The sequence below is a fragment of the Pelobates fuscus genome, chromosome 6 (genome assembly GCF_036172605.1).
Source record: "Pelobates fuscus isolate aPelFus1 chromosome 6, aPelFus1.pri, whole genome shotgun sequence".
In the NCBI taxonomy this organism is placed as follows: domain Eukaryota; kingdom Metazoa; phylum Chordata; class Amphibia; order Anura; family Pelobatidae; genus Pelobates; species Pelobates fuscus.
This window is the reverse complement of record NC_086322.1, coordinates 45,886,287-45,914,198: the sequence shown is the minus strand read 5'-3', so window position 1 is coordinate 45,914,198 and position 27,912 is coordinate 45,886,287. Positions and strand designations below refer to the sequence as shown.

Below are 27,912 nucleotides of genomic sequence, written 5' to 3'. Positions count from 1 at the left end.
TACGCTGTGCCCATGTCCCATTTTAGAGTATTTTACCAGGCTATATAATCCAAATACCCCATAAAGCCATACCATTTCTTAAAGAAGACATCCCAGGGTATTTCAAAAGGCATATTTTGAAAATTAGTGTGGGATCATTTTTCCGCTAGCTTGTACCAGGTGTAGTGGTAATAAGCGTTTTTTCTGCCTTTTTGACACACAAAGTGAGTTTGCACAGTATATTTTGCAAACCTTATGTGTACCACCACTCTATAATACTTTATATGTTGCTCAGCTATGTCGGCTGAGTACAAAAATACCCCCGTATGTACCTTTGCCAGGTATATGTGGACATCGGAGGGGCACATTTGGGACACAGCCATTCCATTTTTTTTCAAACTTTAAATTTTTACGCTGTGCCCATGTCCCATTTTAGAGTATTTTACCAGGCTATATAATCCAAATACCCCATAAAGCCATACCATTTCTTAAAGAAGACATCCCAGGGTATTTCAAAAGGCATATTTTGAAAATTAGTGTGGGATCATTTTTCCGCTAGCTTGTACCAGGTGTAGTGGTAATAAGCGTTTTTTCTGCCTTTTTGACACACAAAGTGAGTTTGCACAGTATATTTTGCAAACCTTATGTGTACCACCACTCTATAATACTTTATATGTTGCTCAGCTATGTCGGCTGAGTACAAAAATACCCCCGTATGTACCTTTGCCAGGTATATGTGGACATCGGAGGGGCACATTTGGGACACAGCCATTCCATTTTTTTTCAAACTTTAAATTTTTACGCTGTGCCCATGTCCCATTTTAGAGTATTTTACCAGGCTATATAATCCAAATACCCCATAAAGCCATACCATTTCTTAAAGAAGACATCCCAGGGTATTTCAAAAGGCATATTTTGAACCTTAGCGTGGGATCATTTTTCCGCTAGCTTGTACCAGGTGTAGTGGTAATGAGCGTTATTAAATTAATTTTGTAACTTTTTAAAACTTTTTTTACTTTTTAAAACTATTTTTTAAACTTTTGTTTTGCTTATTAATTTTTTTAAAGTTTCCTAAACTTTCGTAAAACTTTTTTTTTACAGATTTAACATTTTTCTAAGCTTTTTCTTTTACCGTTAACCCCTAACTAGCAGTAAGCAGCACTAACAGTAAATTCCCCATTTTCCCATAACTCCCACCCACCCCAGCTAGCAAAATATTTAATTATACAATATTTAAATTAGTTAATTAAATTAATTTAACCCCTGAGGGTTAAAAAATAAATAAAAGTTAATCGTCAGGGGTTAAAAAAAAATTAGATCACAGTATAATACTGTGATCTGTATTTTGATCACTGTAGGCAGTGATAGACTGGCAGGTAAGGGGTTAATTTTTATTTGGACTGGGTAAAGGGTTTATTTTTTTTTTTATTTTTTACTTAAACGTTATTAAAACTTTTTTTTTACTTAATTTTTTAACTTTTTAAAGCTTATTTTAAAACTTTTTTTAACGTTAACCCCTAGTTAGCCTAACACTAAATCCCCCAATTCCCCACTAACTTCCACCCTCCCCAGCTAGCTAAATTTATCATTTTAAAATATTTAAATTAATTAATAAAATAAATTTAACCCCTGAGGGTTAAAAAAAAAAAAGAATTAACCCTCAGGGGTTAAAAAAAAAATCAGATCATATTAAAATGTAATCCCTGCCAATTGATCACTGTAGTCAGTGATCATTTGGCAGGGAAGGGGTTAATTTTTTATTAATATGGGTAAAGGGGGGTGGGATTTTAATTTAACTTTTTTTTTTAACACCAGGGGGCAGGATCATCACTGATCCGGCTCCCTGCACTTCACAGTGAACCCGGAAGTGCAGGGAGGCGGAGGTGAGTATACAGAGCACATGTGCCCGCTCTGACATGCTGTCAGAGCGGGCACATGAGCTGGGACAGCCCGATCCGGTGCTCCCGGTCTGCCTCTAATGCAGAGGCAGACCGGAGCACCATTAACCCCACGATCGCCGCGATTGCGGCGATCTGGGGTTAATTTTACCGCGTGACGGACGAGGTCCGTCACCCGTCGTTAAGGGCATCCCCAGGATGACGGACCTCGTCCGTCACCCGTCGTGAAGGGGTTAAATAGCTGTTTTCAAATAAAATGTAAATCTTTCATTCATTTGGACATGCTTTACAGACATATCGGGGGATAATATATATCAGAGGATTTTAAGGTGTCTCTCTCGGTATTTGATACAGGGTCAGAATTGTTTTTAAAGAAGCGATATTACCCCATATGACATACAGCAGGTATAACAAATATAAATAAATAAAAATGGTGAAATATCCTTGGCCGTGGACATCTTCAAGGATCCTGCTGGTATTTGTGGAACTGCAGAACTAAGGATGGGCAAAGAAATATGTTTCTCTACAACGTGAAAAACTGCACAAGAACAAAATGGAAGGTGGATAGTTTTATAATACAAAGTAAAAGTTAAAGGGTTAATCCACCACCATCATCACTCAGTGTTTTGAAGTGGTCATGGTGCCTGGGGTGTTTTGATTTACAGAGACTAACCTGTCTGCTGCCAGAAGTGTAACTCCACCCCCAGCAGTGTCATTGCAGAGAACACTCAGCTGACACTCACAGCCAATGAATGCTGCACCCCGCTGCTTCCAGCTTCTGCTGGTTGGGAGCGCGTTACTGGACCACCAGGGAGCAATAGAACCCAACGGTGACCCAGGTAAGGGAGCAAGTCATTGCTAAACTGTTTGTCTCATTACTGGGGAACTCGGTCTGAGTTGACAACAACCATAGCGGGCTGTAATGGTTATTAAGCTCGGAGTAACCCTGTAATATGAGAGTACATTTATTATTAAAGATGGGAGTGAGTTAAAATATGTTTCCTGGTGAACCATGGCAGGATTAGGCACGCCCCATACAGCAGACAGAGCAGAAAAAGAGACCCGGCTCTATAACTAGGCCCCTTCTTACTGTGACCACCAGTATTTTTTTCCTATCCTCCTAACAGGAGAGGAATAAGACCTGACCTGCAGACCATCAGGGTTATTTATCAAAGTAAGAATTCAAACTGAATTTCAAATTTAAGTTCAAAAGAGCCGAGTGGTTAAAAAGTCAGCTCTGCTTTTAGTTTGGCTACTGTGGCCTTAAATTTAAAATTCACTTTGAATTGTCACTTTAGTAAATAATCATGTGTGTTTTTAGTTGATACTCACAAGGCCATTTAAAAAAAATGAAAAATGTGCAGCTGGGAAAGTTCAACCTCTCTATTTTCAAAAGACTCAGTATAAAGCCCATTCAAGGTGTCTCACCTGTGTGTACCCTATTTAGTGACCGTGGCTCTGACCCACTCTCTCTTAAGGGAATTGATAATGGTCAGTATCGCATTTTTGATTCCTTTGATTTTCTATGTTTGATGTGATGTTCACTTGCTGACAGCCAAGAGGTCCAGCAGACCAGACACAAATCTAGCAGAACTCAGACCAACAAACCCTATGCTGACAGCTTACTATCGTAGTCATGTTTTAGTAATTAGCTGTAGCAACTGGAACACTCCCATGTTTTGGGCTTGTGTCCTGGCAAAAGCAGGTCCTGGGACTAGTCCCGCATTCTGTTCCTGGGCTTCTGAAAGCTTGCTGATCCTGCATGACAAAGAGCCCGAGCAGAAACTCTTGAGGGTCACATGTTATATTCACTCACAGTCCGACTCGGGAGTTCAACAAATTCCACATCCAACAATCTGCTGCGCTCTCTTCCTTACCCCATACAACGTAGCGTGGCCTAGTCGCAGCACCTCTCCTGAGCCCTGCCTTAGGTTCTGGTCCATGTCGGAGGCCACGTGGATTAGGCGTAGATATAATGTGCATCATGTTCCGACTCCCTGTGTACCACACAGTTCGTATATGATAAAGCAGAGTCTTTGTGATTGTGTGCGCCTAGATGTTACATCTATATGATTGTGTGTCTGAATAACTATGTCTTTGTGTTAGTATGATTGTGTGTCTGTGCATGTATGTGTTTTTCCCTGTATGTCTATGTCTGCATGTTTGTGATATTTACTTGTCTATTTTATGTTATATAACAATGCAACCTGCACCATCCTGATCGTAGTAAAATTAACAAGGGTTAAGGCCTATTCTCTGCTGATAACCTTCCATTCACCTGACTAATTTCGCTCCTGTGTTTATCACATGTTCAGTAGTCTGAGTCAGCTCATTATTCCTTGGTTTTATACAGAGATGATTATTTTTGGTGTCTTTATAGTACAATCATGAGGCAGAGCTTGATCTTATTATTTCTCAGAGAGACCTTTTTTCAGATGACTAACTTTGTCTCACAGTAAGTTAATTGGTCTGTATTTTTTAACTGTTATGATTTGTTTTATAGTCCTAAAGGACGGTTAATGAAGAATAAACCCTGTGTTTGTTTATATCTTTCAGCATGTGTGTATGTTAAAAGAATTAGAGTTATAAAGAGGCTTATACAGATGTATATATATATACAGTGATAAGCCACAACATTAAAACCACCTGCCTAATATTGAATAGGTCCCCCTTGTGCTGCCAAAATAGCTCTGATGCGTTCAGGCATGGACTCAACAAGACCTCTGAATGTGTCCTGTGATATCTAGAACCAAGACATTAGCAGCAGATCATTTATGTCCTGAAGTTGCAAGGTGGGGCCGCCTGGGTTGGGTTTGTTGTTCCAGCACATCCCACAGATGCTCAATCGGATTAAGATATGGGAAATTTGGAGGCCAAGGCAGCACCTTGAACTCTTTATCATATTCCTTACACCATTCCTAAAAACTATTATTGCAGTGTAGCATGGTGCCTTATCCTGCTGAAAGGGGGTACTGCCATCAGGGAACACCTTTGCCATGTGTTAAGACACTCACCGCCTGGAGAGTGAAGCCGCCGTTTAGTCGATATTCCCCTTTCTCCAGAAATGCAATTCCAGCATAACCGATCATAAAACTCCCGACCGGAGCATACGAACACGGTAACTCCCGATCAGCAATCCATCCGAAATCCTTCCACAGCTGTAAATAAACGAAAACGCTGTCCCAATAGTCAATCCCTCCACAAACGAGACAAAGCTCCGTTTTGAAGGTCAAGCAGAATGTCTTTAATGGGGGCTACCTGCCCAGTATTTATGCAGGTCTCCACCAGGTAGACACTCCCCTAGGGGACCTGGTGGAAGACTGTAAAATATATTAAACAGTAGCCAATCGCAGTGGCTATAACACAAGCCCTCCCCATTTTACCCATAATACATCTCTTCCTATCCTGGAGATAATTAGGGAGAAACCTAATTAACTCCGAGGATAGGAACCATCGCCATTTTAAACACAAACACAAAAAGTGCAATAAAATACATAAAATCCGAAGTACCGAATCCATAGTGTTCGTGTCACGTATCCCCAGATAGCCTGAATCTGAGGGCATATTCCTACCGAATAGCGCTCAGATCCGAAGTACACAGTCCAATCGCCATGGAGTCAAAGTCTCTCATAAGTCCTTCGGTACACGAATGACTCCATGGGACGGCTATCTGGGTAAGTTCCTACGGATGAAGGAAACCCCCGAACGGAACAGGGTTCGTATGCCTCCAAGGGAATAGGAGGGGAGACGGCCGTCTCCAGCGGTGTTCGGTAGATAAAGAGTCCGTTTTTAGATCCATGGGTTTCGCACCGAACACCGCTGATTCGCCTCGTGTCCAAAATGGCCGCCGCCTCGTGGTTGGCATACGAACGACGACCACCCGTACGATGGAATGGAGAGGTGTTTGCGGCTATTTTGGACACGAGGCGAATCAGCGGTGTTCGGTGCGAAACCCATGGATCTAAAAACGGACTCTTTATCTACCGAACACTGCTGGAGACGGCCGTCTCCCCTCCTATTCCCTTGGAGGCATACGAACCCTGTTCCGTTCGGGGGTTTCCTTCATCCGTAGGAACTTACCCAGATAGCCGTCCCATGGAGTCATTCGTGTACCGAAGGACTTATGAGAGACTTTGACTCCATGGCGATTGGACTGTGTACTTCGGATCTGAGCGCTATTCGGTAGGAATATGCCCTCAGATTCAGGCTATCTGGGGATACGTGACACGAACACTATGGATTCGGTACTTCGGATTTTATGTATTTTATTGCACTTTTTGTGTTTGTGTTTAAAATGGCGATGGTTCCTATCCTCGGAGTTAATTAGGTTTCTCCCTAATTATCTCCAGGATAGGAAGAGATGTATTATGGGTAAAATGGGGAGGGCTTGTGTTATAGCCACTGCGATTGGCTACTGTTTAATATATTTTACAGTCTTCCACCAGGTCCCCTAGGGGAGTGTCTACCTGGTGGAGACCTGCATAAATACTGGGCAGGTAGCCCCCATTAAAGACATTCTGCTTGACCTTCAAAACGGAGCTTTGTCTCGTTTGTGGAGGGATTGACTATTGGGACAGCGTTTTCGTTTATTTACAGCTGTGGAAGGATTTCGGATGGATTGCTGATCGGGAGTTACCGTGTTCGTATGCTCCGGTCGGGAGTTTTATGATCGGTTATGCTGGAATTGCATTTCTGGAGAAAGGGGAATATCGACTAAACGGCGGCTTCACTCTCCAGGCGGTGAGTGTCTTAACAATTGGTGGCAGCGGTGGGATGGCGTCCTAGTGCGAGGAGAAGCAGCTCAGAGAGTTCTATTTTTACCCTCAACTTGAGTCCTGTCTCTTATTGAGGGAATCTGCTACAAGGGATTGCTATGCTAGGCATATTCCCTTGCTATAATCACTGAGCTCTTGTAAGAGCTTGTTCCTGCTTCGTTCTGAAGGGAGATAGCTGCAGCCTGCGGTGCTTATGGTGTCTGGTGGAGTGCTTGGAGTCCTCTGGAAGCGCTAGGAGCATCTTTCAACGGAGGTACCCAGTCGGGGTGCCAGTGGATCCGTTACACCATGAATGGGTGTTCTTGGTCTGCAATAATCTCAAGGTAGGTGGTACGTGTCAAAGTAACATCCACATGAATGCCAGGACTCAAAGTTTCCTAGCAGAACATTTTCCAGAGCACAACACTGTCTCTGACGGCCTGCTTTCTTCTCATCCCAAGGTAAATAATGCATATGCACGCAGCCTTGAGATAATGGCGCCAACCTCTATGTGCCGTCCGACGCCACCGGTCAGGCACAACATGCCTCTTCTGGGATGCCCGTGGCTCACGCAAATTCATGAGAGTCGGAAGCACCTCAGGCACTGGAATTTGTCAGGCTGTGGCTGCCAATTCCTCTCTGAGCTCGCTTCTCCAGTTTCACCCATAACTTGTTGCATATGGCCTCATAGAAGCGACTAAAGGCTGTCTCCCAAGCACACTCTGCTTCTCCAGACTGTGGGGACTGAAAATGGGAGTTGGTTGCCATCTTGGCAGTTTGCCGTCGTGCTGGCTCACTGAGCCGAAATAGTAGCCTGATGATGGTGAGTTTAGTGATGCCCCAGGGTGGACCGAAATAACCCCTCAAGTCCAAAAGGGGGAGAACGGGGTTGTGTTGTAGGAACTCAGGCAGACTGGATTGCTGTAGTACAAGGGACCACCCGCCTCACTGCACACATTGGCACTCCAGACTAAGCCACACTGTCAAGAACTGCTCCAAAATAATCAATATCTCATGAGAAGACTAATTTAGCTACAGCTCGGTCTGCTATATAATAGCCCAGCTTAGAAATTGAGTTTTAGCAGTTTAGCAACTGGAACAAGCCTAAAGGCCTAGAGATTTGCAAGAGGTAGCATGCTAAGCATCTTGTCAGCATGATCGGACCTAATGGATTAGCCTTCGCTCCACATGTGCATCAATGAGCCGTGGGCACCCATGACCTTGACGCCAGTTCACTGGTTGTCCTTCCGTGCACCACTTGTGGTAGGTACTAACCAATGCATTGCTATTTTGGAGATGCTCTGACCTTCTAGCCATCACTATTTGGCTCTTATCAAAGTCACTCAGTTCTTTTCCTGCTTTTAACACATGAAAAGAATTGACTGTTCACTTGCTGCCGAATACATCCCACCCCTTGTCAGGTGCCATTTTAACAATATAATTTATGTTAATTATTTCAGCTGTCAGTGATTTTCATGATGTGGCTAATCAGTATATATATATACAGTTCCTTACGCACTTTAGGTTGCTGCACTTATTTTGGGGCAGAAAGGGTAAACATCTATTGAGCACATCTTACAATCAGAATCATCCAATCAGAAGCTTTCTAGCACATGATGCACAGCAGGGCAACCTCTCTGCTTCATTTACAATGCTTCTCACACAGAAGCATTGAAATCAGTGCTTCTCTACGGAAAGCACTTTCTTACACTTTAAGGCAGGTGTCTGCTATTTCAGGTTCATTTTTTTAACTTCCATTCCTCTGACACAGTGTTTGCTATAAAGGATGGATCTAATTTGTACCCTTGTAATGTATCCAGTATCTCCCAGAACATCACGCCATTCCTGGTCGAGTACACGTAGTAAGGAGTATGTGTCAGGTTTGGTGTTCCCTTTGTATTCTGCTTCTGATTTTAGCAGAACTTATATACCAAGGGTCTGAGTGTTTGCATGTAAAGAAAACTGACCCCACCTATTTAGCATTAATGAGTTATCCAATCCCTATCCAATGTGATCTGTATTTTTTTTCTCAAAACACTATTTAAAAATAAAACATCTTGTGTTTTGCTATGTATCTTCATTATCTGGGATATTCACTGAAGTGAGAATTGTCATGAATTAAAAGTGAACTTTACATCTAAGGTCAAAATAACTGAGTTGGACGCATTCCTGACATGGAAAATTTTCCAATATTTTGCGATTTTGCACTTAAATTCAAGAATTTTCTATAGAAAGGTGTTTTTTTTTATTTTTTATAATCGAAGAGCAAACGTTAGCCACAGGAGCACACACGTGCCTCTGATTATTTTTTGTAATGATTAAGAAGCACAAAGCAGGTGTGTGTTCACGTAAGGGTGCCAATACATGAATCTCATTAATGGCAGGGTCACAGGAGGTTGTGGTTAACATACAAAGGTCCCTGTGCAATGGCAGAATTATCTGTCCAATTCCTAGACACTGTATTGGTCTGGTCACTTCAGCTGATGTATCATCATTTCATAAACGCATCAAAAGAAGAACGATAAATGTATCCTGCAGTGACCTTTTAAGCAAATATGTATCTGTTGCTTGATGTGTGAAAGATACTGAATTCACTTTTAGCATAACATCAGAAAATATTGATACGGTCAATATACCCAACAGTACAGGAATCATTTTTAAAAGACGTCTGGGTTGATGGAGAGACTCGGACTATATTGCTTAGACAAAATTTTGGTGACATCATTAAATATTTATAGTTGGTTTTCTGGTTGAATTGTTTATTATAAGATGATCATAGGCACCACCATATTCAACAATCTGTATAAAAGTAATGAAAGATTTAATTGAATACAAAAACTCTAAACCAAACAAGTGCCTCACGTTACAGGGGAACTGCAACTGAATAAAAGACTGAAATTCAATGGTTTTTTGTTAAGCTTTTTCTTCATATATATTAGTAAATGATTTCATTAAAAGGTTACACCAACCATAGACCAGTGTTTTCATAAAACACTTGTTTTGGTTAGAGTAACCCTATCCGTTCCATCGCCGTGTCCAAGTTCTCTCTCTGACCCAATCCTCAGTGCCTGACGTACGAACTATCTTGTTGGGAGGGCGAGGTAGAATATACTGAGGGGAGGACAGAGGCAGCATGGAGGATGGTGACGTGCCACCAGATGTTGTCTGTCATCAACATGCTGTGTGTGCTTGCGACAAACATTAATTTTGCACAGAAATTACGTTAACCAGCCAGGAAATTTGTGGGAATTACACCTCCAGAATCTAGTATCCCACTAACGAAATATGATATCGCTGTATATTCTGTTTTTGCAAGTATTTATCCAATTGCTGTTGAAACATCTATATAGACTGATAAAACCACCTCTTCAGACAGAGAATTCCACATCCGTATTGCTCTTACTGTAAAAAACCCTTTCCTTTGCATTAGACTAAATCTCCTTTCTTCCAGTCTAAGTGCGTTACCTTGTGTCCTATGTATAAATAGCCCTATTTATGTATAGATTTCCAGATAATGGTTTGTACTTCCCTGAATTTATTTGTATAATGTTATCATATCCCCTCTGAGGCGCAGTTTTTCAGAACTAAAGAGATTTAAATTTATTAACCTTTCTTCGTAACTAAAATGCTCTAATCCTTTTATCAATTTTGTAGCCCGCTTCTGCACTTTTCCTGGTGCCATAATATCCTTCTTTAAAACAGGTGCACAGCATATTCAATGTGTGGTCTTAGCAGTGATTTATAAACAGGCAGGTGAGGTTACATCCAGAATCAACACACTACAATGAGGCAATTCCGAGCCATAGGCAGATTTTATGAAAGTTTACATATGGCACATTATAAATACATCTTACTATACAAAAATGTATAATATACACTTTTACATGTCTAGATGCAAAAAAGAAGAAAAAATAAAGAGCAGGTACATGAAAATGTATTAGACAAAACAGGACTCTTCTGGCAGTATATCCCTCGAATAGTAAAGTCAGTCTAATGAAAACCAAAGCATGTTTGTGAGTGTGACATATATAAATGATGATGTGCATGTTTTTGTGTGTGCACGTGTGTGTACCAGGAAGTGTTCACAGGAAAATGGCTTCCTTTGTGGGAGGAGCCAGCAGAGAGGAGGCACGTTTAGGATAGGGGAGTACATATGTTATGTTGAGTCTGTATTTGTATTATTAATACAATTTCAATATTTGTTTATATTAATGTGCTGCTCCTGTGTTGTATTGTGATGTTGAGCTTGTTCAGCACGTCACTGAACACAGGACTGTTGAAGAAAACTTCCTGCAAATTTTAAATCAAATACCCCAAATTCCCATTTAGAAAGCCTGCGAGTAATGAACAGGGATTTTAGTTTTGTGATTTTTGACATGAGCAGAAAGAAACTGTGAAATGTATTTGCAACTGTTCCAAAATATTGCGAAAAAGAGTAATAAAACAAATAAGCATCTGTTTATTGATGTCATTTTCATTTAACTAGAAAGTGACCCTCCCATACAAAAACTGAGTAGGATTAAATAAATGTAGTCTGTAATGTGGTCTTCATTATCAGGTTTTAGTACATAAATCTAACATCTGCAATAAGCATTTCATTACTGACCAGATTCCAAAGGTCCAAAAGCCACAAAGCATGTTTTTAGCATCACTATGGGGTTAGGGCCTGTTTAACCTTTTAAATGCTGCAATGTTGCAATTCATTTGTCACCTGTGTAAATCAAGATTGAGCGTTAACTCTTTCACAGGTGACCTGCTAAGGCCTGCCATTATATTAATTATGAAGGAAGTTAACAAGCAAGATGTACCGATTCACATATTGCTAGATGAGCACATGGAAAGAAAAGAGTTTGACGAATATTTTTCAATTAAAAAAAATAAAAAATAAATAAAAATAACTTGAAATGTTTGTGCTTTTTAACTGGGTACATCTAAACTGTACATGTCTGTTCTAGTAAAAAATAATTACATCTCTTCTTTTTGAAAAAAAACAACAAAAAAGTGTAGTTAGATCATTAAGGCAATACAGAGGTCTATGGTAGCGCCCCATCCCTCTTTTCTGGAACTCAAACAGTTAACCATACAGTTTTCTTGATTAAATATAATACTATGTACCTAAACATAAAATAAAATCACACACACAGGCTTAACATGATATTTGAAAACATTGGCATGTATTTTTAACTAAATGTCTCATAAAGCCTTTACAATGGGGTTAGGATTTCTGTACAAGATTGTCAAAAAGTTTCTCAGTTGCAGATGGTATATTTTTTGTAGTTTAGCAAAGCATACAAAAATAAGATGACTCTGGATCTGATATGGATTTAAAGATTACCGTAAAATCTGCAGTGCGTAAAATAGGAATAAAAAGTACATTTTAATCCCATTTTTCGGTCAACTTCTGCCTCTTACTGTAATCGTTAAATGCCAATGAGTAGTTGCTACATAGTTAACTTTGAGGAGTCACAGCTAAAAAGAAAAAAATATATATAAATAAAAAAATCTTACAAATTCACGCAAAAATATGTATAGAAATTACCATTTTGTTGAAAATAATATTTTACATAGACACTTTCTGTTTAACAAAATAAATTAAATATACATGGCTTTAGTTTAAAATCTATATAGAATTACACATTTTCTATATTTATGAATGTTTTTTTGTTTTTTTCTGAAGTCCATATCATCAACACAATGATGTTAAGGCATTTTTGAAAGCCACCAACACACTATTGCTTTTATGAATTGAAAAATATTACTCTTCTAAAGAATGCAATTTAAACACACAAAATACACCAATTTCATTTTATCAAACTGTTTCAATTGTTTGCATTGATTAGCCCGGAATCTTTCCAGAATTAATTTTTTTCTTTCTTTAAAGAAAAAAACAAAACAAAAAAAACAACACACTGCAGCGTTACGAGACATGATTATAAAGACAAAACATAAAAAGAGTGACGCACATTTGCTCTTGTGTGTCTTTACACTGATTCTCAAATAGGGCAGGCACTTAGAAAAACACCAGAAACGTTCGCAAAGACAATGAAACTGATGCAAACATTTTCCATTCTAAGGAAAAAAAAAAAATGAAAACAAAAAAAACATGCTAGCTTATATCTATTGCAATCTTTCTTCATGCAAACCCTTCCAAAGTTTTCCGGTCTAATTAACTCTCTTGACGCCACCCCTTGGGAGCACCAAAGTTTCCGACCAATGAATAGGCCAGAAAAAAAAGGCACTGTTTAGAGGACATAAATAAACAGCATTTGTGACAGACAGCAACCTGCTTTCTGTCCCATTATTTTGTAGGGAACTCTGTGCTTCTTCTTCTGCTCCTGGTCGCTTCTGCAGTTACATACAAGTATAAAAAAAAAAACCAAAAAAAAAACCAAAAAAAAAAACCCTGATATTTTATTTATTTTTATCAGGGATTTAATTATCCTTCATTATTTCCATTCTCTGTCAACATTTTACTTGCATTAATAAAATAATTAATTTTTGAATCCATGTCTACTGGCAGTGTAAGCTGAACCGAGCAGTCTTTCTGAGGTACCGCTGAGGAAACAAGTCAATTCGGTATGGCTCGCATTTAACATTGAAAATGAATGTGCTGATGCTGGTGAACTTTTCCTTCCACGTGAGAATGTGTATGGGTGTGGATATCTGTGTATATCTTTGGGTACATTTTTGTAGCCACTCCTGGTGCCAAAACAGGTCCTTGTGGAAGTAGATGTTGCTGTTGGGCAACGTAATCCTCATAGTTTATGGAGGAGATGCAGTCTTTGTCTGGCATTTGAGGTATGCAGACCCTCTGTGCTTGTCTATGGACAACTGCTGCAGCTGGTGGTGAACAAGGTTTCTTTTTGGTTTGACAGAGCCAAAGGAGAATTGTTCCAAATATAAAAACGGCTGCAGCGGGAATACCAATAATCACCGGCCATGGAAGACTGCTGGGAGAAGAAGTAGTTGTTGCGATGGGAGGCTTTGGATCTGCATGTCGAGTAGATAAAAAAATAACATAAAAGATGATTAAAGCCAGAAGAAGACAATGAAAAACAGATGTCAAACATAACAGTGAGTACTAAAGCTTTTTGATAACATAATGTCTGCCAAGTGGTAATGAAAGAAGCCAACAAATAATACTTTTGTTGATGGTGTCCCATTAAGGTCTTAAGGACAAACAAACAGTTTGCTTTCGTTCAGCAGTGATCGCTAAGGTTCTGTTTTGTTTTGCCTTTTCCTAGCTGTAGCATGAATAAACCTAGCCTGACCACATACAGTTTGAAAATACCACGGCTCAGCAGAGAGTCTGGCTGCCTCGCACAAACTAGAGCTGAAATGTGGTAATTGTCACCAATACCTTCCTTTAAGGTCAACAATTCAGAAATGTTAGTTATGCAGTCCAGTTGCACGTGATGCAAGATTCCAGATGCAGCTGGCCAGACTGCATTTGTAACCCTCTGAACACCAAAGATACTCATTTATATCTGGTTCAAATAAAAAAAAATTCCACTAAAAGTCCAGAACACTATAGGAAGATTTCAATCATTCATGCTTTAAGTAATATATAAAAAGTAGTGGTAAAATCCACGCTAGCCCCTACCATTGATTTAACATAGGAACATGGCCCTTATTTTGCTGTTTCCTTAGACCACAGCTGATCTTTCGTGACAGTATAAACCAGCTCATTTTCTGACATAACTTGTGAAAAAAGTAATGGGCCCAATTTTATACGATTCTCCTGAGAAACAAAACAAATTTGTCTTGTGAGATGTCTGCTAAAAAAGCAGAGTATGTTTGCCATATTTTATAATCTATCAGAGGCATCTAAGACAGCAACAGATTCTGACAAAAAAGTACAATATATTGTTTGCCTAGAAACTCAAAATTAATTATTTAGAAAATCTCTTTGATTGGCAAGGTAAAAAAAAAATAATAATAATTCTCACCTGGTTTTACTGCTAGAAAAGCACTTTTGAAACTATATCCCATTGTGTTGGCACCAAGGCAAATATACATGCCAGCATCTTCCTCTTTGGCTCTTGTGATGATAAGTTTATTTAAATAGGACCCGTCTGGCCTTGACCAAACTTCGCCTGTTGGTAGAACGATGAACTTCTGTCCTCCAACATCAATAGTAGAATTGTACTTGTTCTCTGTTCCATATTCCACTCTCTTCAACCACTGGATAACAGGTTTGACATCACTACGAACTTTACACTGGAAAGATGTAGTCCCACCAAAGTCCACTGTGGTATTGACTGGGTGGTTACCAGTTAAAATTGGCTTTGACCGGGTTCTCTCTGATATAAATTAAATAGGGGGAAAAAAACAAAAAAACTACAGGTTAGTTTATTGTAGTTGTAACAGAGACAGTATACTAATATAAAACCTTATGTACAATATATATTCAAACACATAATATACATGTAGTAAAAAAAATCTAAGCTAATTTCAGAATGAAAGGATATTTTGGGATTTGTAGCCATGATCTAACTGAAGTGACCATTTAGCACTGGTTTAATGCTATATTCATTGATATTATTTATTTATAAAATATTTTACCAGGAAAGATACATTGAGATTTCTCTCGTTTTCAAGTATGCCCTGAGTCCACAAATCATTGCATTGATAAAATAGGGTACAATAAAATACAAAAACAATATTAATACACAATATATACAAAATGTAACAGAACAGGTAGGAAATATTTAATTAACCATGACAGGTGCATTCTGTTTTGAGATATGTATTGAGGAATCTCTTAAAGGACTTTAGGCTTGGGGAAGATTTGAAAGTGTGTGGGAGGTCGTTCCATAATTGCGGTGCTCTGTAGGAGAAGGAGGATCGGGCAGCTTTCTTTTTGTATTGAGGTAGACTAAATAAAGTGCCGGTACTGGATCGGAGGTTATAGGAGGTGGGAACAGCCGGGGAGAGCATTCTGCTCAGGTAGGGTGGGAGCTTCCCAGAAAAGCTCTTAAACACAAGGCTGGAAAGATGAAGGGTGCGTCTGGATTGCAGCGACAGCCAGTTTAGTTCTTTTAGCATGTCACAATGGCAGGTCATGTAATTACATTGTAGCACAAAGCGGCAGAACAAGTTTTACAATGTATTAAGTTTAAGGTGGGTTTGCGGTACAGTGCATATACTACATCCCCATAATCAATGACTGGCATCAGCATTTGCTGTACAATCTTTTCCTTTACTGTATGGCTTAGGTAGGATTTTTTTCTATACAGGGCACCTAATTTTGGATAAAGTTTAGATGCAAGTTTTTCTATGTGCAGGCCAAAAGATAGATTAGGGGCTAACAACATACCCAAGTATTTGAAAGAGTGGACTGAGGTCAGTGTGCCATTTAATTTTGTTTTGATGGATAGGTGGGAATTGTGTAATTTGTGTAATTTAGGTACTGTTCCAAAGATCACTGTGACAGTTTTGTCAGTGTTTAGGAAGAGTTTGTTTTTGTGATCCACTTTTCTACCTTTGTAAACTGGTCTTGGAGCACAGCCTCAAGCTGCGGTAGATTGGATTTGCTTGCATAGATTACTGTGTCGTCTGCGTTCATGAGTACATTTGAGGATTTGCAGACATTAGGCAGATAATTTATAAATAATGTGAATAGTAGGAGGCCGAGAATGGAACCTTGGGGCACACCACACATAACTGGGAGAGGGAGGGAGTCGCTGTCAGAAATGGACACATATTGTAGACGATCCGATACATATGTTCGAAACCAGGTTACCTGACAATCACCAATTGCTGAGTTTTTTTAGTTTGTGCAGTAGAATATCGTGGTCTACTGTGTCAAAGGCCTTGGCAAAATCAAGGAAAATAGCTCCAGTTAGGGCTCCTTGTATCCATGCCAGTTTGGATGTCATTGCAAACTTTTAAGGGGGCAGTTGAAGTAGAGTGATTCGGGCGAAAACCCGATTGATCAGGGGTCAGATAGATAGATTCTTGGTAATACTCACATAGTTGCGTATGGACGCATTTTTCCAAGATTTTTGACAATACAGGGAGCAATGATATTGGGCGTTAGTTACAAACCAAAATAGTGTCACCACTTTTAGGGATAGGCACTACTCTCGCAGTCTTCCAAAGTTTGAGTATGTATCCAGACACCAAGGATTCATTAATTAGGGTTGTGACAGGTTTAGCAATTGCCAGCGCACTGAGCTTCAACAGCATTACTGGGGTTTGATCAGGTCCAGACAGTTTTTTCATTTTTAGATTATGAAGGTGTTTCTTAATGACACTGATATATATATATATAATGTTTCTTTTGGTGACAGGTTCACCTTGAAAATAACCTGCTGGGAGTCTGGACGTGGTGTCCGTTTTGCGTAAAGGTAACTTCATGTGAACCTGTTATTTGGGAATGCCCACAGAGAGGGGCGCACACTCTATAAAGCTCTTTGTAACAGTTTCTGCATTTCATCAACAAAATGTTCAAACAAGCAACGGGTGATTACATATTCCAACCATTAAGATCTACAGTGCAGATTGTATTTTATGGGCATAGTGATTTTTTTTTCTGGTTTTCATACAGTACAAAATGCCAAAACTGACATTAGGATGAGGTTTGATTCATTTTCCTGTCTCTGCTCCTGGTTTTAGTGTAAACACATGTTTTTGGTGTCTCTACACAGCTGCATCTTTATTGTTACCAGATGTCTATCAGGTTTCCACATAAGTTTGGGCAGTCATGTGCTTTTCATTGTGGATATCAGAGAAAGAAAAGGACAGAAAAAATGGGGGGGAAAAAAATAAAAGATTTTTTTTGTCTTTGATAACATCTGTACTTAATGACAGAGATGGTACTTACGAATTACTTCTACTTTGTATGTGGCATTAATTTGTCCCACTCTGTTGAACACCTGGCAGGTGTACTTCCCACTGTCCTCGGGTTTAAGACTCTTTAGGTTTAAGGTCCATTTCTTTTTCTTGTTTTCTCCAATATCCTGAGAGCTTAGAGGCTTGCTATCTTTCAGCCAGGTAATGTCTGGCCTAGGATTTCCACTGGCGATGCACTTGAGGCGTACCGAGCTCCCGACTGGACGAGCAATCACTCTCTTCCTCATTTTAGCTGGCTGTGTAAACCTGGGTCGAGCTGTGAAGAGAAGAAAGATTTCCATTTGATGATGCACATTCTTTGCTGAAACATTTCTGAAATTGGTTATGAGGTTCGGTTATTTTGTGGAATATGTTGTAATGCTTTGTATTATCAAAAACAAAGTACTAATCATTGATCATATCCAAGCGATGTTGAGATTAACTGGTATATTGGAAAACATAGTATCAAAAGAACAGCTGGTGATAAAGCTGGGATTTTAACCAACTGTTATTTTAGGCTAAATTGAGCAAATTCTATTTTTAGTTCACCGCAATTCATGGTTTAGTGACTATGACCCTTATAAAATATATATATATACTATTGTCGTGATGTAATAAAATGTTTTGCATCAAAGTGCGTTGTTGCACTGATACATTTAGCAAAACTATGGTTAAATAGACTGACTTACAAGAAAATTCTTTCAAAGGATTAATATTTTGAGAGATGATTAAGAGTTACATTTGTTAGTTTACTCTAGCAAACGAATCAGTGAAAAATGGCCAGGTACCTTTTTAGATTATAGAGCTTCTGATTAATGCACCAACACAAGAACCAATTTAATACTAAGGTTTTACTGGATGTAATTCTAGGAAGGTCAGCCACATCCATCCAAAGTCAATAAAATTAAAACTGCAGAGTTGGAGAAATAGCATATTATTGTCCCATGACATACTTAAAATCTGAGAAAATCGCAGTGACACCATTCCCATTATGATGGTTTTATTTTTGCCCAAATAATGCTACTGATATGTTCAACAACTTTCAAAACTCATGTATAGAGTAGTTGCCAACTTGCCTTATTTTTTTGAGACAGTCACCTTCCCTACCAAACAGGTCATGATTTTTTTAAAGTAAGCATTATGCACTAAAGCAACTGATTAGTGAGAGGACATATTCTCCAGTGGATGAAGTGTGAGCGTAGCGTTGGAACACGCCTGGAAGTGACACTAGCTGAAAAGCACTGTGAGGACACCTGAACTGCCTGCTATGGCAAAAATCTACTAATTTAGTAATAGGTAAGGCAAATAGCACTCACCCCACTGCTTTCCAGAAAGGTCTTCCAATTCTATATTTGGCCCATCAGGCGGTTGATTGGTTTTCCCAGCACTCGAGTCATCTAAAAAAATCAGAAAAACCAAAACAAAATGGTAAGTACAAAAGTTCTAACGGGAATTCATTCTCTACTCATTATTTCAAATTATCCACTTATGAACCAGGATGAAAAAAACACACCAAATCATATTAATTTTCAGAGTGGCTAATGGATTGTTTACAGAAATATAGGCATGGGAGTTACAAGTAGTTGAAATCAGGGAGAGAGGGTACTTGATTTATGTGAAGCAGAATTTAGTAATAGGGATGCTTTAAGGTCTTAATGTAAATATTTCATCGGTTTTACGTTTACCGCTCTGCACTCACATTGTTAATTTTTGGTGCAAACAAAATAAAAACTCCAATGCACTCTCCCAGCGTTCCCCATATTTATTTACCGAGAAGAAGACAAACTAACCCTTACTGCCTTCTTAAAAATTCCATTACACTCTGTCAATTGATAATGCTCCCCAAACAAGCACCCGTGCTGGGGTATGTCAAAATGTATTTATCTCAAAAACCCTAACAAAGATCGAGGTTCTGCAGACAAGCACAAGCAATTCATTGGAAAGAAATGTTTTGTCCAACAATAACTTTTATTGGAATAAAATGTATTTAAAAAAAGTTGATTTTTAAAACCATGAAAGTATTTGATCTATTTAAGCATTTAAGACCCTTTCAACACATTTAATATCAGTGGAGATTATATAAAATGCATGTGACGCAGCCAGATCACTGATTTTACCCAAGTAAGGTTGTTGGCAAAAGTTGACACAAGTTGCAAGGTATCAAAGAAAAAATTCAAACCATCCTGTTTCTGAAAATAAATATAAAAAAGCGATCTATTGATTTTACTTAATGCAATGAACTTTCCTTTAATGTTTTTTTTTTTTTAAAGTTAAAAAGATAGATAAAGTTTAGCACAGAGACTGTAAAAGAAGACATCTGATTATTGTCACACAAGGCTCTTTCAGTGTGATAGTGGTTTTACTTTTAAACTCAAATATTTATCACATGCGTACATCTTAATCTCTGGTTATTGAGCAGAGAGGGAGACTCAGCCTCTTGTGTTTCAGATTGTCATATACACCGGCCATTGCACACATACATGCACCAACAGACTGGCATTCTCCTCACCCCTTGATTTTCATCCAAGACTTTGATGTGAGCTGAATTGCTCCCAATCTGTTTGATCCTTTGAAGATGCAACTTTCCTTGTTATCAAGCCAAATCTCAAAAAACCTGTGCAGATACTGACAAGATGCAGGCTGCGTCCCAGGAGGGTCTGGGTGATTTGTTTGGTTAATAGTTATCAAGGAGACAGTGGGGGATACCTATAAAAAGATCACTGTGGACCAAAGTGCTAGAATTGATGCATTTCCCATGGAAAAAAGTGGAATATTCAAAAAAACTGCCCTATAAGTGCTCGTTAGAAATCACTCCAAACGTCAATGCATCAGGTCAATATTCTCCATAAACGAAGAATATTTGTATGTATGACGTGAATAGCAGACAGCAGATTGTCATGGAAATAGCTTGTGAGTCAGGCTAGGTATTTTTCGGTTAGTTGTCACCACTGAAGTTACACCTGGAATTGAATGCTCAATATTGTGTGCAGTGTAAAATACTGTATTTTCTTCTCCAGGATAAAGCATGTGTTGGATCCCACATCACTGAACAAATTGTAGGTGATCCACTAAGAGTTTCAACAAAAGTAGATTTGACTTAAGAAAGGAGCTCCATACCACCCCAGACACCCAGAATATCTGGGAAGTCACCAGTGAGGACCATGTGCTTACTTTCAACTAACAAAACTGTACAGTCTAATTACGAGGACATCTAAATGATACAAAGTGCATCCGACATTTCCTATTGTGCGAGTGCATACTAGGAGTTATGGAAAGTGACTGACATTTGGAGTGGAGCAGTTACTCAAGCGGTTTTTACTGCTCTGCCATTGGCATACCGATACAAATCAGGAAAGTCATATTTCATGAACAACGGTATAACTTTCATTTGTAGATTTGCTAGCACAATGTATACATGAAAGTTAGGCATGACAAGTTCACTTTAATAGAGACTTCAGAAAGATGTTCCACAAGAAAATGCAGAATCTGCCAGCAACAACACATGGCATGGGACGTTTTATAGACATTATTAGGACAAAAACATGTTCAGAGGTTGTGAATTAACACAGACCTCTCTCTACCATGGTATGTTTCCATACCTTTTCTTTACAACCAGTGTAACACATATTATATCTTTGATAGTAAGGAACGGATTTATTCAAATTACTTTGTTTCTAACTGCAAAGACTTAGTGTGTCAGGTGCACTCATATAAACAACAGGTAGGAAGTGCTATTGTTTGCCTCTCCCCAATATTTTACAAACGTTTTCTTTTTGCTTATTGCTTTTCCCCAAATACCTGAACATCCCCAACTGTTCTATTTACATTTCCATTAGAATCTCGGCTGCATTTATCCTCTAAACACGTACCAATAGAAAGTACTTGGGGATGGCACGCCACACTGCACACTGTTGGTAAGGTCATGTACAGCACTGGTGATTAATAAGTAAAACCTTGGACTACTAGTTTTCCTCTCATTGATCCCCAGAGGCTGCTGCTTGAATTTGTTCTAACGCAACGCCAGTCACTGCTACAACCTGACAGTGAGATTTGTAGGCTTTGATGTCACAGGCCTTAAAAGACCCATTTTACAGATGAACCAGCTTTGCATAAATAAACAGGGTGACCCCCTGAACCTAATCCCGAGACCAGCGCACACTTCAAAGCAAGGGGTGGGGAACAAAATGATCAATACCCCATTACAGCAGCTACAGATCAACACTTCAGGGGAAGAATAAGGGGCGTATGGGGAATAAAGAGGGGGGGGGAGGGCGAGGGATGGTGAATTGAGGGAGAAAGTGATGTAATCCAGTCCTGCTCCATTGAACATAATGAGAAGGAATACATTTTAGCTTTGCAAAGACTGAATTTCAATACTCTCTTAGCTGTTTTCCATGCGAAAAAACAAAACAAATGTACGGACGTACGTTGTTCCCAGGGTAAAATTCTTAGAATTACAAATATGATGGAGGTTCAATGAAACACGCCTCAGAACGTAGGGAATGAAAGGCCATTCTTCAAATATCTGCCACTTCTTTACAGCCAAGCAATTTACCAACCAAACCAAGGCCGGACCGAAAGCCAGGGAACATGACTCCTACGGTCGCTAAAGCTATTCAAAGAACAAAGCCAGGCATTAACCCACTTGATTACAGCAATCAATTTTTGTACAAGAACTCAACAAATTGCAATGAAGAGTTTTGGGACCAATGCATTTCACACATTCCCTTTCAGTGATGGCGCCATTTTGTTTACAGAATCAGATGCCATTAGCCTTCATATATCGCAATAGCACAACTAAACAGAATGTCACTACTCAGGTAAAACCCTACAACACAAGTGTATTTCTCCCATAATTAGATTATTAAAAATGAACACTGCCATCATCCCAAATGGGATCATAGAGTAAACTTTCAGAAATACAAAGTGAACTTCAAATTGAAGGCCAAAAATAGCCAAACCTGTTTTCAGTTTGGCTAATTTTGATTAAAATGTGAAATTCACTTTGAATTCGACACAAATTATATTTGGTAAATAATGCTGTGTGTCTAATTAGGAGAAACATCATGGGACAGTAGTACCTTTCAACATTAAACGTTTTTTGTCATCACTTGTAGACTCTATTGCGTGTTTCTTACGGTCATAGATGGCATGTTGCACATGTGCATGACACAGAATGAGAATGCGTCATACATGCACAGTAATTCTTTACACATTATTATTATTTTAGTATTTATATAGCGCCAGCAAATTCTGTAGCGCTGTACGATGGGGTGACCTTTTCTTCAAATATGCCCATTACCTGAGCTTATAAAGTGGATATAAATCTTATATAATTATTTGAACACTTTGATTAAACATTCCAGCTTCAGTCAGGATTGATTGCTCACAAAGATAGTCTACAGATCACCCCAAATATATTGTTTACCTTACTTTAATCTTAACATTTGCCATACACAAGAGCCCTTGATGATAGCCTGTGGTAGCCTTATTTAACCCTTTTGGGATCAGATAGGTGCAAAGTAGAGCAGAACTACATAGTTAACATATATGGGAAATAGACAACAGTTTTTTTTTTCCTATGGGAAAATTAAAAAAGAAAGAAAAGAAACGAAAAAGATCTCTTTATCCATGTCTCAGAAGAGCTTATGCTCCTGAGAATTTAGCTTTCTTCATTCTCTGTTATAGAAAGCTTTTCAGAGAAGTGCTTTTGTTTCAAAACGTCAACAGGTCCATTAAATGGATTACTTTCACATCCTAGATTTACAATTTCTTATCATTTAGATGAGAGGAACACAGAAAAGGGACACATTCTACATTCAGGCTCTTAATAAGGTAAGTAAAAAGTATGATTGACACGCGCTGATTTCAGTTTTTGGGGACGGTGGGAATTGGGTGCTTGAATGGGCAAGAGAATGGCTGCTGTTTGTATAATGAATGAATCGAGCACTGGGCACATCAGATTTCGTACTTAATAAAGAAAGTCCTATGAAGCACACAGCTTGGTAATGCAAAGGAAAGTTGCTTCTAATCAGTCTGGCAACATCTAAGCTGTGAACTGTGTCTTAAGAGGCTAGCTGGGCACAATAAGCACTGGTTTCCCTGCTTCAAGCATGTTAATGATTATTCATTTAGGAAAAGAAAAAAAAAATCCTTAAAGCAGGTATATTGAAAATGAGAACCCAAGTCTTACTCAGATACCAACTCTCAAAAACCAGCCAAAGGTTTACCCAAACAGAAGATAAACAACTCAATATTAAGGCTAAGAAGTTACAATTGTTAAAAAAAAAAAAAAAGACAATGTATAGAATGTATAGACCTATACACCTCGCTGTATATATGCATGTATGCATATTTCTATTTAATGCGTGATGTTTTAAATATTAATATTAATATTAATAACAGTCTGTGGCTATTCATTTTATACAGAATCCTGGTAGACAACTGCAACAGGAACAGCTTGTTAAACATATAGAAAACTACTTTCATTAACAACAAAAACAAAAAGGGTTTATAGACCTACAGTACAAAGCGGACTGCCAAGATAGTGGGGTGTGCAATAAGATGCAACAGCTATCTTAAATGAGAGATCAAGTGAGGTGATGTATAGTCTTCTTGGTTTTTGGCAAGAGAAGTGAAGTCTGTGTAACATCAGAAACAAAAAAATGTGCATTTGTACACATGGAACAACCAAAGCACGTTCAGCATTAAGAAAGGACCGGCTTTACTGTGATCAGCTGTTACATGGTTATATGCCATTCTACGATGCTGTAGTTCTCAGTTATGCTGGGTTAAACGTGGAAGAAAGAAGTGATATATAAGTGGAATTAATCCGATAATCTTGCCTTCAATAATATACCACTCCTTAAAATACAGTCAGTTAGTTCCAGGGGCGGGCTGGGACGGCGGGGGCAGGGATGCTCACAGGGTTATTCAATAAAGTGTTCATTAACATTTACAATTCCCTTGTCAAATAACTAATTTCTTTAAAATACATCTGACGGTGATATTTAGATATTTATTAGTTTGAATTGTTGGGCATTTAAAGTGATATTCGAATTTAAAGCAAGAACAGTCAGATATGAAAACGTCAGCTAGATGCCCTGTTTGGCTGAAATGGCCTAGCATTTTAAATTCATTTTGAATTCGGAATCCTAGACAATTCTCACCTCACTGAATAAAGCTGTCAGGGGGTTACTCATTAAAACAGAAATTGTTGTGAACGTAGAGAATTTATAAGGGAATTGCCAAAAAAAGCCAGCCGGAAAAAGTAGAATAGCAGAATTTAAAAAGTTCAAAGTTATTAATTATCCATATGTCACGGTTTAATAAATACGCTTACATATCTCACGTTGGCATTTGGGAGCAATTCGCCTACACTTCTTCGCTATGCCTAGACCTGGACGATACGACAGTGTATGTGCTATGGAGTTCTGGCCGAATGTGCAAATGCTCAGAACAACTGAAATGACATTCAGGTTACTCGAGGTGCTAGATGGACAAGAAAAACAGTTCTTACAGCTCTGTGCTTTAAATGGTTTCTCCTCCTTGGTGGTATTTGCCCGCACTACTGAATACAGCAGTACATGCACTAAAAGGGAATCCTCTAAGATTAATCTACAAAGAGGGTGGGATTTTCTAGTGTGGTAATGGAATTTCAAGTGACATTTCTTACTGCAGAGGACACCTAGGCCAGCTGCTGGGAGCTCATCTAACATCAAAGCTTTCAACACCCTAATCACTTTTCGTTGAATGTGATTCTGACTCGTGAGTAGGTGAGGTCCCCCAACTAACCAGCAAGACATATTGATAGTACAACAGGAAGAAGCACACAGGGTTCTCTTCTTCGCTTCTTGCGCACATACCCCTCTACAGCTGCCTAGCGTAACTTTAGCAAACATCAAGGAGAACGGGAGGGTTTACTGAATTAAAATACTTAACATACTGGCTAGTCATCGTTCCCTTTGAAACTAACACTCGGCCAGGATTTGACTACATAAAGAATGCTGCAGTCTTTCCATTCCATGCCCCAAAAAAGTTCAGAGGGAAACGCATTGTTTTACAGTACTTGTACGTACACTAACTTGTCGTAATGTCCACCGGCTGTTCTTTCGCTAAAGTTGTACAGTGCTACTGTTTAAGTGACAGGCTTCTCACTCTTACAAGGAAACTTGCACGTTCGCTTTGATCACGAGAAAGGTCACATGTACCAGTTATAAGTGAATACCAGCTATTGTTGATTACACACAGAATATATAAATACACACAAAGCTCTCTCCCTCCCTCTATATATTTTATATTACACATTCAAAAATATACCCACATGCTGTCAGCTGTTCATAGTGTCATGTCTGAGATATTCTGAATGTCAGGGATTCCAAAGAATGTCAGATGTGTAGTAATGCCATAAACTATGTTTTGGGAGGTAACCGTTTAATTTTAGCTATATGAATGTTCAGTCATTTTTTTTTGTGGATGGCATACTAAATAAAAATGCATCGAATTAAGACATACAACTGTTTTAGATTTCCCTGTGAATTATTGCGACATTGGAAAGTCTAGAGGGATCTCCTTGAGGCAGTACTAATTAGATATATATATCACAGCAGACATGTATAACATGTTCAATATATTGTTGTCGCTCCCACTCTCTGGCTGAGATAGGGAAAGATAAGGCAGATCTAGCAAACATTATTATCCTACCATAAGCTAAAATTAGTTTCAGTCATAAGCAAATTATGCATCTTCTCATTGAGTTGCCATTGACTTGTTATAAATAAACAATAACATCTGTTTCACAAACACAATAGTAGAGATCCAAAAACCAAAACAAAATAACAAAACAAAAGAAATCTACTCTATTTACGAATCTGTTTAAATTAATTGATTCATCTCTAGTGTACCCCTCCATAGCTCCTCTATTTTTCAGAGGTTATTTTAAACTAGTAAGCCTTACTGAAGACCATAATTAACAGGGACATAGACAAAGGGAACGGATTGTAAGAACATTCTCTAATAAGAATAGAATCTTGTTCTTGCACAGTGACGGACAAAAGGGAAGCCATTAGCAATCTGCAGAGAAGAACAAAATACGAAGAACATTCTTGGAGACACCCAGGTCTTAGAGGTTTAGGACCATCTCAAGTGGTTTTCAAAGCAGACTCCCGACATACTTAATCCCCCACTGCTTAATGAACTACAAGCTTTCTTTTGACATGAACAATGGCTTCTCCTATTCTTGGGTCTAATCGTGGACAAATGGTCCACACTATGGTATCTGTTAAAATCCCATTCCCTTATTACAAGCACAGAGCTGAGGCGGAATGTGTTTGGCAAGAAAGGCTACTCTTAAAATGAGTTCCTTTGCATTGCGGAGAGATAAGTGGGACATGACTGGGGCAATAATAGAGAAGTGTATGTCAATGCATTGCCATCTGCGCTCTCAATGGATTCTTGCTTTCATTTTCCACACTGTTTTCTACTAACTGTTCTCTTTTATTTTCTGACAGCACAAAATTATATTCTTTGATTTACTGTTACTTTTGCATTATTTTGGTCAAAACTGTAAACCTGCACAAGTTATAGCACCTGCCCATCAGATCATATAGATGTTTATATGATTTTTATGTGTAATGTTGTATTAATTTTTTGTAAATTTTTTTTATTTTACCAGTTACTCAGCACTGAAAAGTCTATATAGACTTCTGTTGCAGTCCGAGGCTTCAAACAGGAAGAGGGGATAGGCTAAGGGCTTTAGCTGACGCTGGCATCAGCTGCACCACAACTGAAGTTCGGGGTCAGAACTGACCAGACTTCTGGTGAGACTGTTCATTAACGGTTTAACCCCGGACGGTAAGCCGGTGCTGGGATCTCTAAACAAAATGAGTGCATACCACTTTGTCTGTCTCTAGTTATAAATCTGAAACAGTGCAAGGGGTTTGCATGTGATCCACCATAATGGGCTTCCTCCATTCTCTCTAACTGGTGTTTGCCTATTAGGTGCCTTAGGAAGGTCTCTCCATTCAAATAATGTACAAAGTAAAACAGCAATTAAAAAGAAAATATATAATATTAAAAGTATTCTTCTTCTATTATCCATGGATGGATTAAAAACATTTTCAGCAATTTACAAAACAGCAGGCTCCGTTATACCGCTTCATAGCAGTCTACTCATTCCATAATTGTATATCCCTTTAACTAGAGTCTATGTTATGGTGTTTGTAGTGTTCCTTTAAAGAAAAACAGCATCCCAAAATGTAGCTACAGAATGCCTATATGGATACCTATAATAAGGTACACTGCAATAAAATAATGTTACAGTGTGTAATGATTCTTACCTATCTTACACTGCTCTCTCCAAAATATTATTCAGAATGCTTGGGTTTTGTGACAAATAAATCATAGACAGTTATAAAGTAAAAGAGTTTATTCGAAAAGGATATATC

General features: G+C 38.7%; 1 protein-coding gene across 1 annotated transcript in view; it reads right to left on the bottom strand.

Moving 5' to 3' along the window:
- Window positions 1-11,785: 11,785 nt before the first annotated feature.
- The window catches only part of FGFRL1 (fibroblast growth factor receptor like 1), a 133,608-nt gene continuing 117,481 nt past the window's right edge, over window positions 11,786-27,912 (bottom strand). Inside the window, exons 4-7 of the mRNA XM_063457647.1 lie at window positions 18,784-18,864; window positions 17,460-17,744; window positions 14,581-14,934; window positions 11,786-13,621 (exon numbers count right to left, since the gene is read on the bottom strand). Coding sequence (XP_063313717.1) covers window positions 13,221-13,621; window positions 14,581-14,934; window positions 17,460-17,744; window positions 18,784-18,864 — 1,121 coding nt within the window. The 3' untranslated portion in view covers window positions 11,786-13,220. The remainder of the gene's footprint in view (window positions 13,622-14,580; window positions 14,935-17,459; window positions 17,745-18,783; window positions 18,865-27,912) is intronic.